We start from the raw sequence: 18,339 nt of genomic DNA on the forward strand, positions 1-18,339 counted from the left end.
GCCAGGCTGTGTGGCCCGGGAGGAAGACGCTGTGAGGCTGCAGGCGGAGGGTGACGGACGCATGCTACGCCTCGGTGCGGTGCCTGCCCCTTCTGAACAAGGGTCTAAACGAGCAAGTACTCCCGTGGCTCCCTTCTGAGCATGTCACGCTGGACCCTTGTAGACACCAAGGAACACGGGGAAGAATTTTCCATAACACCAAACTTGCATTTCCCACAAAGTCAACACGGGTACAAAGGTGAGCGTGTAAAGGCACAAAGCAAAGAGAATCTGCGCCACCCTCCTCCCACCCCGCCCCGCCTCCGAGACCCAGGCAAAGCCTAGCTGGGACTAAATCCCAGGCCTTCTCGGACCTTCCTCACCCAGCTCCCTAACCACGCTCCCTTCAGAGGTTTCCAGACACTGCCTGGTGAAACAGGGCTGGGGGGCTGGTGACTGAGGCTGGAAGCGGCCATCTAGAGAGCTGGCCCAGGAGACCCAAACTCCCCAACCATCCCAACCCGGCCCCAACAGTGACAGGGTGTCTGGTCAACGGCCTCCCAGTTCCTAATTTCACATCACCGGGGGACAAAAGTGATGCGTCCAACTCTACGGACCCTCAGAGATGATGAGATTAAAAGTAAGTTCCTATGGATCAGCCTAGGGAACTTAACCATCCAATTGTTCCAGTGAGAAAACAGGTCCCCAGTTATAAACAATAAACACAAATTCCTGGAATGTAACCTGCTCCCTAAGTCAGGACTAAGTTAGTATTTGGAATACAACGATTACATGTTTGGGGGCATAATAGCTGGTAATAGACTTGCTATAATAATAAACACCGGGTACCACCTCCTCCTTTTGGAAAACTCCCGAAATCACCTAGAGAAGCCCTACCTCTCCCACCTAAGCACTCTCTCCTTCTTTCAGGCCTATTTGGCATGTGTGCAGCAAGGGTGCGAATCTGGGGGAAGGAGGTGAGGGTGGCAGGTGATCACTCAACATGAGGCAAGTAACTGGAAGAGGGACGGCTGGCAGGCAGCCTGGCCGGGGGGACCCTTCCACACCGAGCCCCTGCCCCGACGCACCCTTGGCTGGTGCCCAGGTTAGCAATAGGCAGGCAAGTCCTCAATTCAACTGAAAGCTCCCTGAGATGAAACCATGACGATCACAAGAACCATCCTGAGACCTAGGAAGACCACTAGGATGTATCGCTTCTTCCCATAAAATGTAAAGGCAACAAGCCATAAGACCCACAGCACCACAACACAACATGGATTCTTGGGGGCATCAGGGCTCACTTGTCAACCAGCCAAAACCTGGCTCTCACACATCAACTTCAGGATTCAAATCAGCACGTGCATGCTCAGTCATGTCTGACTCTGTGACCCTATGGACTGTAGCCCGCTAGGCTCCTCTGTCCATGCGATTTCCCAAGCAAGAATGCTGGAGTGGGTTGCCATGTCTTCCTCCTGGAGATCTTTCCAACCCAGGGATCAAACCTGTGTCTCCTGCATCTCCTGCATTGGCAGGCAGATTGCCTACCACTGCGCCACAGGGCCCCAGGAAAATTACAGATCCATTTCACAGCCTCCAGGGCTGTTTGGAAAGAAAAACTTCTGACGCTGATAAACGTGTAACGAACAAGTCTGCTCTGTCTCTTCTCAACCACGTCCTAAAAGCAAGCCTTGACTGTACCTAACACACCCTGGCACACAGTCTGCCAAGCACACGTCTGTAACACCTCCTCTGGCTATGCCAGTGCACAGAAAGAACTCTCCAAGTGAACACCATGCCCACTACAAGTGTCGCTGGGGTCAAGAACTGTGGAGCACAGCAGACCGAAATGAAGCTCCCCACTACAGACATCTGGCACATCGCTCAATTCTAAATCTCCGACCCGGGGACTCCAGACTACACGAGCCCCCCCATCTCATTACCAAGAGCCACTGTGAAGAGTATCAGCGAGTGTTACAAAAACAAAAGAAACGTGGTCAAGTAAAACTGACAAACGGAGACATCTTACGAAGGGGACTCTTGCCATTTATACACTAAGGTATGTTGTCAACCTCCAGGAGGATTAGATCATGCAAGGTTTCCCATCTTTTTTTAAACAAACCAACCAACCTAGTGACATGTGGAATCTTAGTTCCCCGACCAGGGATCAAACCCTTGCCCCTTGCACTAGAGGCACAGAGTCTTAACCACTGGACCAGCAGGGAAGTCCCCGCCCCCCCCCCCCACCCCTTTTCTTTAAGGCTTCCCACATCTGACTGATCACACACAGCCTCCATTTTTTGGTGGAGTGTATCTGTATCACTAGAGTTTCAGAGACCACACTTTGGAAAATATTACCTCAGACAATTAAACCCCACATACTGCTTTATCCTCAGCAAAGCAAGCTTAAAAAACATGACCCGCCCCGCCCTCCCCAGACTGGTGCTGGGCAACGCCTTTCTGTGGAGACGTGAAACAGATACGGCCTGATACACGTCAAGGATGCTACTTCTCCTTTCCTAAGGAGTTTGAAAGTAAAAACAAACAAACACCCTCAACCCCCACCCCAGAAATAAAGTTCTTAACTGTAAATGACCACAGAGTCCTCGAGGGGCACAGGCACCTTGACAGGAACCCGGGATGTGGAGCCAGTGTTGTCAGCAGCTCTGGCTTAATTTCAGGTGAGCTCTTTTCAGAGCTGAATTTATTCTACCCTTGAAGGAGACAGAGAACCACCCTACCCCAGCACGGCACACAGAGGCCGGGAAACAGTGAGTCAGTGCCGTGGCTCTCAGAGCGTGTTCCGCAGCACCCTGAGAAACGCAAATTCTAGGGTGCTGGCTGCACCAGCCCTCAACAAGGTCAGAATCCTCTACGTGGAAAGGGGTTTGTGCTGTGCTTAGCTGCTCAGTCTTGTTAAGACTCTTTGCAACCCCATGGACTCTAGCCCGCCAGGCTTCTCTGTCCATGGGGACTCTGCAGGCAAGAATACTGGAGTGGGTTGCCATGCCCTCCTCAACAAGGTCAGAATCCTCTACATAGAAAGGAATCAGAGGAAAGCATTCCTACTGTACATTCCTGCAAGTAAATAAGGAGGAAACTGGCTTCTCTCCCTGTTCAGTACCTCTCACCACAGAACCTCGCTACTAAGTCTTGGCCAAGTTTTATCGGCTTCTCTTAAAAAAAAAAGTGGCGGGGGGGGGGGGTGGGTGGGCGGTTGGCAAAAGGATTCATAGCCTGGCTATTAAGACCAAACTCCTTTTTGGTTAAGCTAAAAAGAAAAATTCAGACACACAATCTCCATCGCTCACTGCTGTTATGATGGTGGAGAGGAATCAGCCACCATGCATTTCTGTTGCCTAGCAACGCCTCAGGCACGCTCTTCAGAGGTGTTCTGAACACTAGCACAGAACAAGGGGAAGCAATCAAAAGATGGCACGTGCCATCCGCGCCACATCTCGGCTGAAGGTTTACAGGCAAGGAAGAACACCCGGGGTGAGATGAGACTCCGCCTGGGCCATCACACGCATCGCACCTGCACAAGGCCACGTGCCCCACGTGACTAAGGGCAGTGTCATATGACACGCAGTGTGTCCCACAGAGCATGTCCTTCGAGGTCATCTCGTTCCACCCCTGTGGCAGCATGGACGGGAGAACGACCACCTGAGTTCCTTCCAGAGAAGCTGAGTAGCCTGGTTTAGGCCACACAGCTGGGAGAGCCAGAATCAGGTCTAGTCCTGGGCTTTCCCAGCAAAGCTAAAAACTGATTCCCATGTCTCCATCAACCCACTTCTAGGAAACACAACAATGTAAGATTCCTCCTCCAAACAGAAACCAGGGGCACAACTTTAGAGATGCGTCAAACCAACCCAACAAACTGACCTCAGAGCATTTCTCCAAGACAGTTACTGCTACAAAATCGAACCCTTGACATGTTTGAGGAACTTGCTATATACTATATGGAAAAAAAAAAAAACCATTACAAAATATTGTGATTAAAATTGGTTGGAGTAGGTAAAACCATTCTTTTGGGGATTTTAAGCTCTAGTTATATACATTGGTATTAAGAAGCGCATCTTGCTTTTTATCTGCAATCTTCGTAATTACAAAGGAAGCACTGAGTAGGTGGACAGCATGTTGCTCAATGAGGTGTTTTAAAGGCAAAAGTTAAAGAACTATCAAGGGAAGACAGTGCTTACGCTGACAACAAAGGGTTCCCACAATCAGAAGCTCATGAACGTCTTTTCCCTGGCACGGCCCCTTTTGGGGCTCTGGTTAGTTCACTGTGGGTGAACATGCATGCACCCCATTTGCAACAGAACATGCTGGGGTACACAACCTGCACGCCGCCTGGCACAGTGGGGTGGGCCTGTGAGCACCTCGTCACCTCTGAGACGAGCTCCACAGTGCTCCTGAGGCGTCAGGCACGGTCTATGACCCGCGGAGGACTTACCCTCCCCTGGTGTGCCGCTGACTGTGGGCCGACATCTTATAGGGAAGCGTGCGCTCGCCCAGGTTCTCCAGGCTCCTCACCACCGCCCCTCTGTCCATCAGGGCTTCCAGCGTCCGCTTCAAGGCCGCAGCAGTCTCAGGCTGGGTTTTGTTTTGGTTTTTAAAAAGAAGAAGAAGAAGAAAAAAACACATGAGAATCAGTGTAAGAAGCAGAATGATTGAAGTCTGGTCAGTTCCGATCATAACAGCTCTATTGGAAGGGATCTTTGGGTAAAGTCAACAGAAAGTATTTCTGGCTAATTTAAAGTTTGTTTTTTTTTTTTTTTTTTAAAAAGAGAGAGAGAGAGAGAAAGATACATTATTGTAAGGATACAAATAGCTCACAGATACGGAGGAAAATCTGGAGAGGCAGGCCTCGGAGAGTTCAGGGACCACAGCAGCTCCAGGGGTCTGGGAGGCAGGGACTAACCAGTGGCTTCTTCAGAGCACCTTGGCCAGGGTGAGTCAGCACCAGTCACTGCCAGTCCTTGCAGCCCAGGACTCAATATTCAAACTCCGGGGAAAGGGCATCCTCTCGGCAGGACGCTTGGACCGGCTGTCCCACCAGAACCATAGACAGCCAGTGGGGAAAGGGGCTGTCTCCCAAAGAAAAAGTAAGAGACTGTAAACCAAAACGGGGAAAGGATGAGAAAGACCCAATCTCTGCCCGCATGGAGCTTACAATCTAATGAAGACATGAACACCAAAAACCCACGTTAAGAAGACCAGAGGGCAGGAGGCAGGGAGTTACACGGGGGCCAAAGAGCTCGTGAAAAGAGAAGACACACTCGGCTGGGAGAAGGGCTCCACTGAGGAAGGAGGTCTGGACAGGAGCCCTGAGAAATGGCCACGGGGGACGCAGGAGCACACCACGCGGGCACTGAGGAAAGGAGCAGAGACAGAAAGGAACGAGACACAGCTCGGAGCCCCACGGGACGAGGATCAGGACGAGGGAGGGCTGAAAGGCGAAGACTGCCGGCTGCGTCCAAGTACAGAAACAACTGAGATCTGTGACCGAGACGCCAAATTGAAATGATAAGAAACTCCATCATCCAGAGATAAAAGATTTTCAACACTGTGGTGAATTTTTTTCAGGTTTCTATGCATATGTATATACCAAAAGCTTTTGGAAGAAGAGATACTTCACAGGGGTAAACCTAAGAAGACAACTAAATAAAGGAAGGTGGAATATGGGGGAGAGATGAGGCCAAAGAGAGGCCCCAGACATGGTAGCTGGGAGAACGGGGTTACTGTTAACAGCTAAGGGAACAGCTGACCTCTCAAGATGCGAGCGTTTAGCTGAAAACCACAGGGCAGGCTATAGGGTTATGTTTCAGCGTCGTCAGCAGAGAAGTGCTACCTGAGACCTGGGAGCAGGGAGGGCATGAGAGAGGGCATGGGGCGAGCAGCAGAGACCAAGAGAGCCTCGGGAAGCACAGACACTCAGGGGCTAAGATGAGGATTCCAAGTGAGAGAAGCAAAGAGCAACAGGAAAACCAGACCAGCTTTATCACAGAAACTAAGGGAACAGGGAGCTGCCAGAGAAACAGCATGGAGAAGGAAAGCCCACAGTATGGGGACCACACGGTCACTCAACAATCTTGCCAGAAGCTGGACTGCCAAGGTAGAGACGTGACGGAAAGAGAAAACACCAGAGCCTGAGGTGCAGACAAATCTGAGCAGAGTCTGAGGAGAGAAAACAACGAGCGGGTCAGCAGTTAAAGGGGAATGGACCAGCCAAAGGATAACAAGATGGATGTTTTCATACATTGCCAACACGATGTGTTGCATAACTGCTACATGACCTGGTCTAGTGTTTTACTGTTACATATATTTAATTTTCATCAGGACCAAAAAAAAAAGGGAGCAAAGAAGGTTTACAGATTTGGCAATTGGGCCTTTGAGAGATGTCATGACTTAGAGACCATGTGGCCATTAACAACTGGAAGAGCCTGATGTGAAGAAAAGGAACACTGAAAAAGCTGAGTCAGGGGAAGAAGGTCAGAGGACGAGGAACATGACAGTCAGACATGACTGAAGGAACGCAAGCAAAGAAATCTTGAAATGCAGGAGTGAACTTCAGAAAAGGCTACCTTCCGGTGGCTTGTTTTGGATCAAATGAAAAGAAAACTGCAAAAAAAAAGTTTAACGTGTACAACCTGAAGAAAACCCACCACGTACCTGTGTAATTTCTTTCTGACAAACACTGCTAAAATGCTGTGAATGCACTGTTAGTTCAAGGTTTAGAAATAAAAGTTCTACTTGAATTTCGTATTGTAGCCCACTAGGGATTTTTTTTTTAATTCCTAATGAAAATTATGTGTATTTACATACTTAACCAACCTTATGATAAACAGAAATTTCCTGGAAAAAAAAAAGGGGGGGGCCAAAATCTGCTTGTATTAACACTGGGTAAAAATCTATAGCAATTTCTCCATAGACATTTTTGTATAGCTCTAATCGAGTGGAGCCTAAATTCTTCTCACATTTCATTAGTTCCCAGACATTTCCATGTTCTGCAGAAACCTCATATCTAACAGGAGGGGAATATTTCATTTCATTAAGAATGCTATTTCTTGACTTGGTATTACATCAATTAACTTATGATAAGACAGATGGACAGTCTATACAAATTAAGAACGAATAAGGGAAACACACACACACACTCTGACTAATTACAGCCTTCTGACTAGCTCCTCAAATCATAAATTTTAATTCAGCTTTGCCTGATTAGAAAGGAATATATCTCAATGCCTCTTGCCTTGTTTAAACTCCGACTGAAGAGTTTACAGTATGAAACATGGAGCACCTCTTCTGAAGTAAGAGCTTGTAAAATCAAAGATTTTCTTCTGTCCAAAAAAGGGGAAAGGCTACCTAACAAGAATGTAGCTCGGGAAAACATCAAAACACACTCTAACTTTGGCACGTCAAGGTCAAATGGCCAAATGGCAAACTGCTTGAATGGCCACATTCATTTCACTGTAATTCATGTTACCAAAAGTTAAAAAAAAAAAAAGACGAAGGAGGGGTTAAAAGTCTTGTTTGTGAAGAGAGCTGCTCAATTTGTCCTATATACCTGCCTCATCAACTCGAAGTCTGGGCCTGAGGGCTGAATCTTAGCACGCCAGAATTGCAAACAAAGTTTTAGCGGCACATAGCCAGCTCAGGCATTTTACATAGTGCCCATGGCTGCTTCCACGATAAAAGCAGACTTGAAGTTACAGCCGAGACTGTATGACCTGCAAAGTGGAAACTAATCTGGCTGACCTCTGCTCCACTGTTACTGGGTTGAGGGGAAGCGGGCAAGACAGGAAGCGGGCAAGACCTCAACCCACTCTCCCTAAAACGTGCGGCAGCCAGTATGGTGAGCCTGGGCCGCTGAGCTCCAGACCCCCCAGGATGGGTCCTCAGGTGGACGCGCTGGGCACCAACGTGCTGAGGGACATCAGCCTCACCACACAAGCACGCCGGGATGCAGATGGGTTTCTGCAAAATCCACCACTCTCCATCCACTGGCTCCTTATCCAATCAACCCATGAGCCCAGGCATCCAACTTTCCTCATTTGGTGAAACTCAGAAGTCTATTAAAATAAAAATGCTAGGATTCTTAAAAAAAAAAAAAAAAAAGTTCTGTTCAACAAAGCACAATGTTCAATTTGTTAAAAACAAACAAACAAACAAACATATGTCTACAGGAAGCACAGGACCTTGCTGGCGTAATTCTCATTTACAAGGCTTCTGAACCCTTTAATTCCAACTATTCTGAGAGAGGTTGTACGCACGTGCTTCTTGCGGGCTTCTCTCACCCTATCTGTAAAGCAGCTCCTTAAGACTTTCCTCCAACCCACCATATGTCAATGAAACACAGTTCTGTTACGGCACAGATTGGGAAGCCGAAAACGTTCACTTGAGAAAAAAAATATGGAAAAGAAACAGTGAATGAACATGAATGGGAACTAGAAAAACTGAATTCCAGTCACAATTCCTTCACTAATACTACGCAACTCTGGATAAATTATTAAAATCTATCCATTTTAAAGCTGTGCTTCAGTTTTCTCAGGTGCTAAGTCAGTGGCTCTCAACCACTTTTCTGTCTCTGTTGAGTTTCACACAAACAATACTTATGCCACAATTCTCAAAATATCCTGGGGGCACATAAAAGTTTTGTGTGTGTGTGTGTTTACCAAGTCTTTTCTCCCAGTGTTCCTCCTTCTGATACCCTATCATCCAGAGGTGCCCATCCCAACCCCAGACTCTTTAAGTCGTTCTCCTTCTTGCCTGGAGAACCCCATGGAGCCTGGCAGGCTACAGTCCACAGGGTAGCAAAGAGTAGGACACGACTGAGCGACTATCACTCACTCCACTCACTGATTCAATACAGCAACGTGAGATTCAGGAGAGCATGCACATTTGTCCATCTTGCACACGACTGTTACCACAGTCCGTATTGCTAGAAGAGGCACTAAAAACGGGCTGTTAAATAAATTACCGCACCTCCTCCCAAGGGGGCCTCTTGCTTACCTATTCCCAGTTTTACCCTGGAGGGACATGAAGTTTCCTCTTTTCTCTAATACAGTCTGAAGCCGCTTTTCACATACAACACAGCTTACTGTCAGGGCAGTGACTATAACACCGAAGCAACATTTCAGTGTGGGTGTTTTGTGCACCTGTCTCATGTATGCCAAAGTGCTGCTAACACTAATACTACAGTTTAAAGGAACCCAGAATTCATTTAGTACAAGTGGAACTAAATAGCTCATGTACTTCAGGAATAGAAAGTTCACATGTACATAATCATAAATGTTAAATTTGGACTGTTTTAATAATCTGCTGGTAAGATACAGTATTATCCAAAAAATTTACACTAAACAATACTTTAAAAAAGACAGTTCATCCTAGACAAAATTAAAACTTAAGCTAAAATTTTGAACTATTATTAATTACTGGAACTACTGGTGTTCAGCCTACCGAAGATGACTTAGGGAGAAACTTCAAATATTTACAGGGCTACTATGTAAAAGATAGACATGTTTTGATTGGGCCCTAAGACTTAGACTGGAATCAAAAGATAAAAATTACAGAGAAACAGAGCCTTGATGTATAACAAAAACACATTTCTGAAAATTACAGCCTTGATGTATAAACAAGAACACATTTCTGAAAATTACAGCTACATCAAAGTGAAACAGGCTGCCTTGTGAAGCACTGACCTACCCATCACTCAAAATGCAAAGACATCAGGTGACCATCAGATCACTCCTTGGACCAGGTGGAAGGTTAGGCCTGTCCCAGGCAGGAATCCTAGAGTGGGCTGTCATTTCCTCTTCCAGGGGATCTTCCTGACCCAGGGATGGAACCTGCGTCTCCTGCATTGCCTGGCTCTCTAGCGCTGTTGTCACCTGGGAAGCCCCCTAAAGCCCCTGCTGAGATTAAACTCCAATACTACTCTGGCACCACTAATCATTCTGAAGGACACTAGGAAGTAAAATGGCATTTTTAAAAACACTCCAATTGCATGGTGGTAAAGAATACATTAACTACGAGTAAAATCTGGTGGTGCCTAGATTTATACTAAGGCAACAGCTGTTTTACCCACTGTTGTCTTTGCACCGATCCCCTGAAAATGTCCCTGGGAAGCCCAAGGCTCCTCAGATCACAATTTGAAACCTGCAGCTCTAAGGACTCTGATAGGCAAAGCTGCTATAATAAACAAAGAGCAAGAAGATGAGGAAAACAAAGGAAGAGCATCTCCACTTGCCATCAGCAGCATTATTCAAGCTGAGTTCACGGGAGTACCATGAGCAGCACCATCAGTCAATGGCCAGTGTTTAATTGAACGTATTTTCATCCCAGAAGAGAAGCCTGTCAACAAAACTATCTCATAAATTAGACTCTCTGGCAAACATGGCTTTGAATCAGTGGTATACGCAGCTATCACTACAACACCCTCACGTCCCACCCGAAAACCATACAGAATACACAATATTTTTTTTAAACATTTATTTATTGTGCTGCACCAGGTCTTAGTGGCAGCATGTTGGATCTAGTTCCCTGACCAGGAATGGAACCTGGGCACTCTGCACCGGGAGAGCGGAGTCTTAGCCACTGGACCACCAGAGAAATCCCCAGGAATTCACAATACTTAATGGCATACAGCACCCACTCATATCTCACCTTTCTCACTCTACAAAGAGTAGCCCAATTCCTGGGAGCAAGGAGGATTTACAGAAGGCAGAGCCAAGTCAGAAAACTGGCAAAACCTGTGAAAATGTAAATGTAAAAGCCTTTCCCTATCTTTGCTGCACCTTAATTCCAAGGTTTGTCTCCTTAAAATAATTTCCTTGAAATTTACATTTCCAAATAGAGAGACTTGTGCCTGGAAATTCTGCATTGAGATTCTCACAACAGTTGGAAAAACAAAATCTGTGAGCACCTTCCAACAGAAGAACCAGATTCCAAGGAAGCTGTGTCACTGGCAATCCTGGGTTAGAAAAGAGAGCAGACACCACTTACCTCCAGCCCTGCCTAGCATCCACAGAGCCCGACTCTGGTTATGAGTCCATGGGAACTGTTTCATCAGATATTTTTTATGACTCAAGAAAATCTCTTTGCCCCACAATTTATTGAATCAAGAGCTGCAGTTCTCACAGTAATTAAGGATTAAAACTGTTAAATACAGAAGCTATTTTAAAAATCTGAATAAAATTCAGTAAGGACAAATGTAAACTAAAAAAAATTTTTTAATGTAAAGATATATAAATACATGCTGGAACATGATTATACTTATCTATAATGGACTATTATACACTATATAACTTGTAGGTTAAAGTGGCTAGAAAAGTAACTCTTAGAGAACTTTTAAAGGTCAAAGACAGAAAACACTTTAGAGATCTTAACTGCTCTACTACTTTGTCCATGAATCATATTTAATAAGACCATTTTTTAAAAATGTAAAATAACTATGAACAAAAGACTCAACAGACTTTAAAAGGCAGAGAAGAGGATGGGAGAAGAGACGGGAACCAAAACACATCAAGTGTAGCAGGAAAGTAACAAATACTGTAACGCTGTGAAAAACTATTTCTTTTTATATGCCTCTGCTGTGTGCTTTACAAAACCGAAAATACCTCAAAATTTTAAAATATTGTTAAATACATTCACAGTTCAGACATTCCAAGTGGTGGTCATTTAGCCATTAAACCAAAAGCACCCTAAGAGCTGCTGAAAAATGTGCTAAGTGAAAAAGCCTTCATGATTATGAGATTCAATGTGTTACATAATCATCTTTTATAGTAAACAATTATTGGGGGGGGCATCTAGAAATCTCTACTGGGGAACAACTTTAAAATAATCTTAATGGCATAAATCAGCTGTAAGAGAGAACGTGCAGACATTCACATCTGGAAATGGAGTGAGAATAAATTGGATAGATCTCCCATACATACAACACTCTGTGGGTATCAGAAATACAGGTTGAACCTTGTGAAACTGCCATTTGGGGAGGACCAAGCAGTCCAAATAGTGACTATTTCCTAAGGTTCAACCTCATATTTACCCACCCACATTCCTCTCCAAGTGTCTCCCTCAGGACAAGGATTTCCAAGTCACTCATCAGGTAATCCACCTCCAAAAGAAATGCCACAGGATAAGAGACACAGAGCCCCCGCCCTTCAGAGGGCTGTGAGGGGGACATGCAGATACACATGAGTAACTAACAAAAGGGGAGGGGAAACACTTCTGGGGGGGCGCGGTTAGAGCTGGCAGACTTCAGCCAGACTCCGACGGCTAAGCACCTCTTCAAGACGTGGGTGGAGGGTTAGCTAGGGTCCTCTCGGAGCACGTGTGGGATGACAGTTCAACAAGCAGCAGCTTCTGATGGAATCTGCGTTTGGGACGGAATCCACGTGGGCACTTTACTCAGTACAGGTGGAAGCCTTGCTTTCTTCCACTCATGGCCATTTTTCGCCCAGAACACTTAAGACTTCAGTTTCTTTGAACACACTTTCGGTAAAAACAAACTTTCTGGAGGGCCATTTGGCAATATATATTAGTTTAAAATGTGTACACCTTCAATCCTACAGTCACTCCTAGGAAATTACTCTAAGAAAACTATGATACCCATGCACAAGAATTTAGCTACCAAAATACCACAAAATTATTAAGACAGTAAATAGATGAAAACATAGTTGTCCATTAATAGGAGTTTGGTTCAATAAGTTATTTTCACTGACTGAACAAGTACTATGCAGCCATTAAAAAAGTGCTGACCCTAATATCCTTAAATACTGACATAAAAACATTTTAATAAAATAAAGAAAAAAATCGGCATGCAGGGTCAATACACAGCTTCTTTCCGGAAGAAAAAAGTACTAAAATATACACATATAGCTTCTGGATGAATAGACACCTAAATTGTATTAGTTTTCCTTAAGTAGTAAGATGAGAGTATTCCAGTCTCTTCTTTTTATGTTTCATTATATTAATTATATTAATTTCTTTTAAAATGAAAAGGTGTTTTAAAAACAAACTTTTAGGATGGGGGCGAAGGGCAAATTCAGTTTTAAGAAGAATTTCTTCCCCTAAGCCTATGCCAACTGCTATCTTCTTAGATGCCATAGTTTGTGAATTCTGTGTCAAAGCCTTGAAACTATGCCTCAACACTGGGAACTCCACCGACTCCATATCCATACACATTTTAAATATTTTAACAATCAGGGTGGTACAGATAGCTTTTCCGGGTTTACTGAAAGAGTCTTGCAAACTGTACTTCAAGCATCACAAGCGCTTGCAACTGGCTGCTCCGTCTTTGGGGAATGAGAGGGAAAACTGGATCCCTGAGATCTCTGAGTCTAGAATCAGGGCAGACTGAAGAGATGCGATGGGGAAAGGCCAAGTGTGGCCTTGAAAAACACAACAGCCAAGGAAAGCGAGAGAATGAGAGCAGTTAAGACAAGCTGCCCATTCTACGGCCAGGCAGCCAGGGCTGAGATTCTTGAGGATCTGGGAAAGCTAACACCAAAATGTATGCTTTGGATGATATGAGGAAAATAGAAAGAACCCAGGGAAGAATGGAAGAAAAAAAAATCAGAGTGGTCAGTGTCCAGTGACTGCCAAGTTCAGCACAGATGAACACTGTGCCTACAGCAGAGTGCAAATAGTAAAGTCGGGTCACGGTCCGCGGCACGGTCGAACGTGCGGGTATAAAAGGGTTAGCCGCAAGATTGGCACCATGCCTTTAAATCACAAACTGGACTTACCTTAAATGCAGTGGGCGTCCAAAGGACCCCTGCAGCTAGTCTGTGCAGAGACATCAGTAACGGCATTGGTGTCAAAGGTTATAAATGAATAAATTTAAAGAACGAGCAAGAAAGAACCCGTGATTACAAGAGAGCCAGAAAATGGCTACCCACTCCAATATTCCTGCCTGGAGAATCCCATGGACAGAGGAGCCTGGTGGGCTACAGTCCATGGGGTCGCAAAGAGTTGGACACGACTGAGCGCAACACACGAAATGACTAGTTGTCGGCTATTTATGTGCCTGGGTTATCAGTAAACATGGGCTTCCCTGGTGTCTCTGATGGTAAAGAAATCTGCCTGTTATGCAGGAGACCCAAGTTCGATCCCTGGGTTGAGAAGATCCCCTGGAGAAGAAAATAGCTACCCACTCCAGAATTCTGCCTGGAGAATCCGAACAGAGGAGCCTGGAGGACCCCAGCCCATGGGGTCACAGAGAGTTGGACACGATTAAGCAACTAGTGCTTTTCTTTTCACTCATCAGGAAACGTGAGTAGTTCAATCGCAATGTAGTTTTTCTTCCTTAATAAACCTACTTGTGTCCAAGGTGTCAACTCAAAAAAGAATGTCATTCAGAGGTCACTTAGGGCCAAAGTGGGGGCTCGTTTGCCCATAACCAACCATTCCCTTTGTGATTCGGGTTAGTCAAAGGAAAAGGGCGGAATCCCCAAGGCATTGCTCTAGATCTCATCAGAATCATCTGCGGAGTCTTTAAAGGGCACTCTGTTTCACCCTCAGATATGCTGATTCAGTTAGACTAGGGGTTCAAAAACCTTGGGCATTACAGTTCTTCAGAGTGCCCCAGGTGTGAACAAAGGTGAGAATGACATTCTAGTAGCAAGTTGGCTGGCTTCTCATCACTCCAAAGATGAATGATCCTGGCTGAACTATAGTTAACAGAGGATTTTCAGCAATGCTCTCCTCCAATTTTAAGAAGCATAAAAGCTCCACTTTTCTCACAGTAAGAATGGAGCCCTCCCTGAATGTGAAATGACAATTTTAATAGGTGACTACTTGTGGTTAATACTACCTGAAAAGGTGGGAAAATGCCAAAACTGAAGTATCCATGTTTGCTATTCTGAGAACATTGAAAACCCACAATCCTTTTAAAACTGGGGGATTTCCATTTCGGTCCTCTTCATACCCCCTCCAGATGCACTTACAGATGAATAAAAGATAGGAATCAAGAAGACTGGCAGGAGTCCTGGTTACCATGGCAGCAAGCAGATGAAATGCCACAGCTCATGAAACTGATAGTGAGAGCAGGCATCAGGTGGACAGCATGGAGCAGCACCTGGCTTATTGACTGCTCTCCTTCATGCACAATTCAGTGCACAGCCTTCGCCTTATATTTCAACCCGTTCAGGGCGCAGGAGGGGACGCAGCACTGGAATGACAGGGAGACCAGGGAGATAAGAATCAGCAAAGGGCTTTGATACTAGAGAACAAGGGTTATCAGCAGAGTCAGTTTAGCTTCTGTGAATCTTCTAAGTGTCACTGTATGTATGGGTTTAGCAAAAAATATCAGCCGACTGGTTTAAGGGAAATTTTTTTAAAATATGCCTCGAAAAGAGGCAGATACATGGGCTTTGGCAAGAGAGTCAGATTTGCGTTATCTTGGTGAACAACAGACCCAAACTGTGACTATCCTGCAGGGGTGCTTAATTCAAGCAATGGGAGGAAGGTTCTTACAGGACTACATTGCTCTAAAGAGAAGAGAAAGGGCTTAAAAGCACAGAGGAATTCAAGAAATCAAAATACCCTTCAAGAATCAGCTACTTCCAAGGAAAAGTGTGCCTCTCCTTCCCTAATCCTGTGTGTGTGTCTCACTCCACACGCATCTTGAGAGTGCCATTATTTAGGACACCCTCTTCCCCAACCAAGCCTCTCCAAGTGGCTTTCTGTTCCATCGTCACCAGGTGCTGGAAATCCAAAGAACCTGGAGCACAGGATGCAGTCGACCAATGTCTGATGAGTAAGTGCATCAGAGAGTATGTGGAAAGACAGATGGACGTTACTAACTGTACTTAATTCAACTAGAATGGAAAAATGGCCTCAACTAAAAAATGAAAATTCAAATGAAATAAGATCTTCATTGCAAAAAGGCAAACAGCACACACATACACATATATACAACTACACATTATATATATAATGTATGTATATAAAGGTAGAGACGCATAAGAAAGTTAAGCATATCTTGTTAGTCAAAATCAGAGACATACAGTCAAGGAACTAGGAACAAACAGGTGGAGGGTGGAAATAAAGACACGGTGGGAGACTCAAAATGGTGCCTCCAAACTTCTGAAGATTCTTGGGATGCAATAAAACCAGTGGACATTTGACTCTTAGAGTGTACCAGAGAACATTACAACACAACTGAGACTCCAAACACCTATCAAAACTTCTGTTAATGAGTCAGCAAGCCCCATGTAAAGACAATAGTATTTTACAGAGAATCTGCTATAGGGCATGACAATAAAATCTCAAATGAGAGCTAGAAGGAGTAAAATCCAAAGTTAACGACAGACCTCATTCTGTTCTATTTCCTTTTCCTATCAGTCTAAAATCAGCAGGATCTACCCTGGAGTACTGCATTCAAACTTGGAGGTCACATATAAAAGTTGTCTAACTCCCAAGGTAAGCAGAATTTCTCAGTTCCCACTGTGCTTCTGGTTGACAACATGTTCTTTCAGGATAAGGCAGAAATGGGCAACAGGCCCTGAAATTTCGAGCTTCAAAAGCTAAGTGAAGAGTGGATACCAGGATTCCCCAGCAAGTTAGGAGGATTCAACAGAAGCATATTTCACCCCCTCTTGAAAACCTACGAGAACTCCTGTTAAACAGTGTTGCTGTTAACACACAACTCTACAAGAATGAGGGAGAGGAGGGGAAAACAGCAGTATGATTTTAAGAAAAAGAAAGCAGGTGGAGAAAAAGCACCAGTGGGGAAAACCAAGAGTCAACCATACTTACACTGTAGAATTCCCAAGACCTGGGGACCGGCAACACGGAGTACACCTTTGAAAATGAGGGTGAGTCGGGAACTAAAATAAAGCTGCTTGAAGTTTATGGAGTAGTTGGACCCCTAGATGCATGTTTGGAGGCTGAGTCTCTGGAGTGGATACAACAGAGAAATACATGGACTGGAGGGCACAGACACAGCTGTTAAGAGGCGATATCATGCACACTCAGTCATGTCTGACTCTGTGACTCCATGGCGTGGACTGCAGCTCTCCAGGCACCTTTGTCCATGGGATTCTCCAGGCAAGAATACTGGAGTGGGTTGCCATTTCCTCCTCTAAGGGATCTTCCCAACCCAGGGATCGAACCCACATTCGTGTCTCCTGCATTGTCAGGCGGATTATTTTACCACTGTGCCAGGGAGTACTCAAGAAACAATGGAACGTGCCACAGAGAACCCAAACTAGCTTGAAGGGACACCTGCTAGCTAAATCTGGAAACATCTGAGCAAAACAATGACAGTAATGAATCATAACCTACTAAATAAGGCAGTACATGAGTTCAAACTGATAGATAAACGGGGAGAAGAGGAAATTCTTGATTTCAGTATAGTGAAAAAAAGAAAAAGAAAGAAAAATCACTGTTTTACACCACCACAGGAATAACTTGCTCAGGCAAGAATTATCAATGGATGCTAAAACTATGGGCTAGTTTGATGAGGAATAATAAGTTATTTATGTGAACTCTGTGAAAGCCACTCAGTCATGTCCAACTCTTTGCAACCCCATGGTCTATACAGTCCATGGAATTCTCCAGGCCAGAATACTGAAGTGGGTAGCCTTTCCCCTCTCCAGGGGATGTTCCCAACCCAGGGATCAAACGCAGGTCTCCCACATTGCAGGCGGATTCTTTACCAGCTGAGCCACAAGGGAAGCCCAAGAATACTGGAGTGGATAGCCTATTCCTTCTCCAGCAAAATCTTTCCAACCCAGGAATTGAACTGGGGTCTCCCGCATTGCAGGTGATTCTTTACCAACTGAGCTATCAGGGAAGCCCAAATTAAGAGTTTATCAGGGAAAGTGAAAGTTAAGTCGCTCAGTCATGTCCAACTCTTTGCAGCCCCATGGACAGTAGCCCACCAGGATTCTCTGTCCATGAGATTCACCAGGCAAGAATACTGGAATGGGTTGCCATTTCCTTCTCCAGGGGATCTTCCTGACCCAGGGATCGAACCCAGGTCTCCCGCATTGCAGACAGACACTTTAACCTCTTGTGCCACCAGGGAAGCCCAGGGAGATAAACCCAATTATCTCCCCCACAACCTACTTATTAGCAAAAGGGAAGATGTTTACTAGATAGTGGAGAGACACAGTACATACCACTTGAATCAAGTATCAAAGTTAATGTCAACAATAATGAGACAACACATCACACACCTCCCAATGTGAGGCTTTGTGGACCTATTATTATTGCTTATGTTGTAGTCAAAATGTAACCAAAAATGTATAGTGAGTCAAGTCATGAGGAGAACAACCCTAAATAGGAGTGGAATTCACAAAATGACTGGCATCTAAACTTCAAAAATATCAGTACTACAAAAGACAAAAAGAACAG

General features: G+C 45.0%; 1 protein-coding gene across 1 annotated transcript in view; it reads right to left on the reverse strand.

Moving 5' to 3' along the window:
* The window catches only part of MRPS6 (mitochondrial ribosomal protein S6), a 64,352-nt gene that overhangs the window by 11,813 nt on the left and 34,200 nt on the right, over window positions 1–18,339 (reverse strand). Inside the window, exon 2 of the mRNA NM_001040584.2 lies at window positions 4,430–4,569. Within this exon, the coding sequence (NP_001035674.1) occupies window positions 4,430–4,569 (140 nt within the window). The remainder of the gene's footprint in view (window positions 1–4,429; window positions 4,570–18,339) is intronic.

Source organism: Bos taurus, chromosome 1 (assembly GCF_002263795.3).
Source record: "Bos taurus isolate L1 Dominette 01449 registration number 42190680 breed Hereford chromosome 1, ARS-UCD2.0, whole genome shotgun sequence".
Classification (NCBI taxonomy): domain Eukaryota; kingdom Metazoa; phylum Chordata; class Mammalia; order Artiodactyla; family Bovidae; genus Bos; species Bos taurus.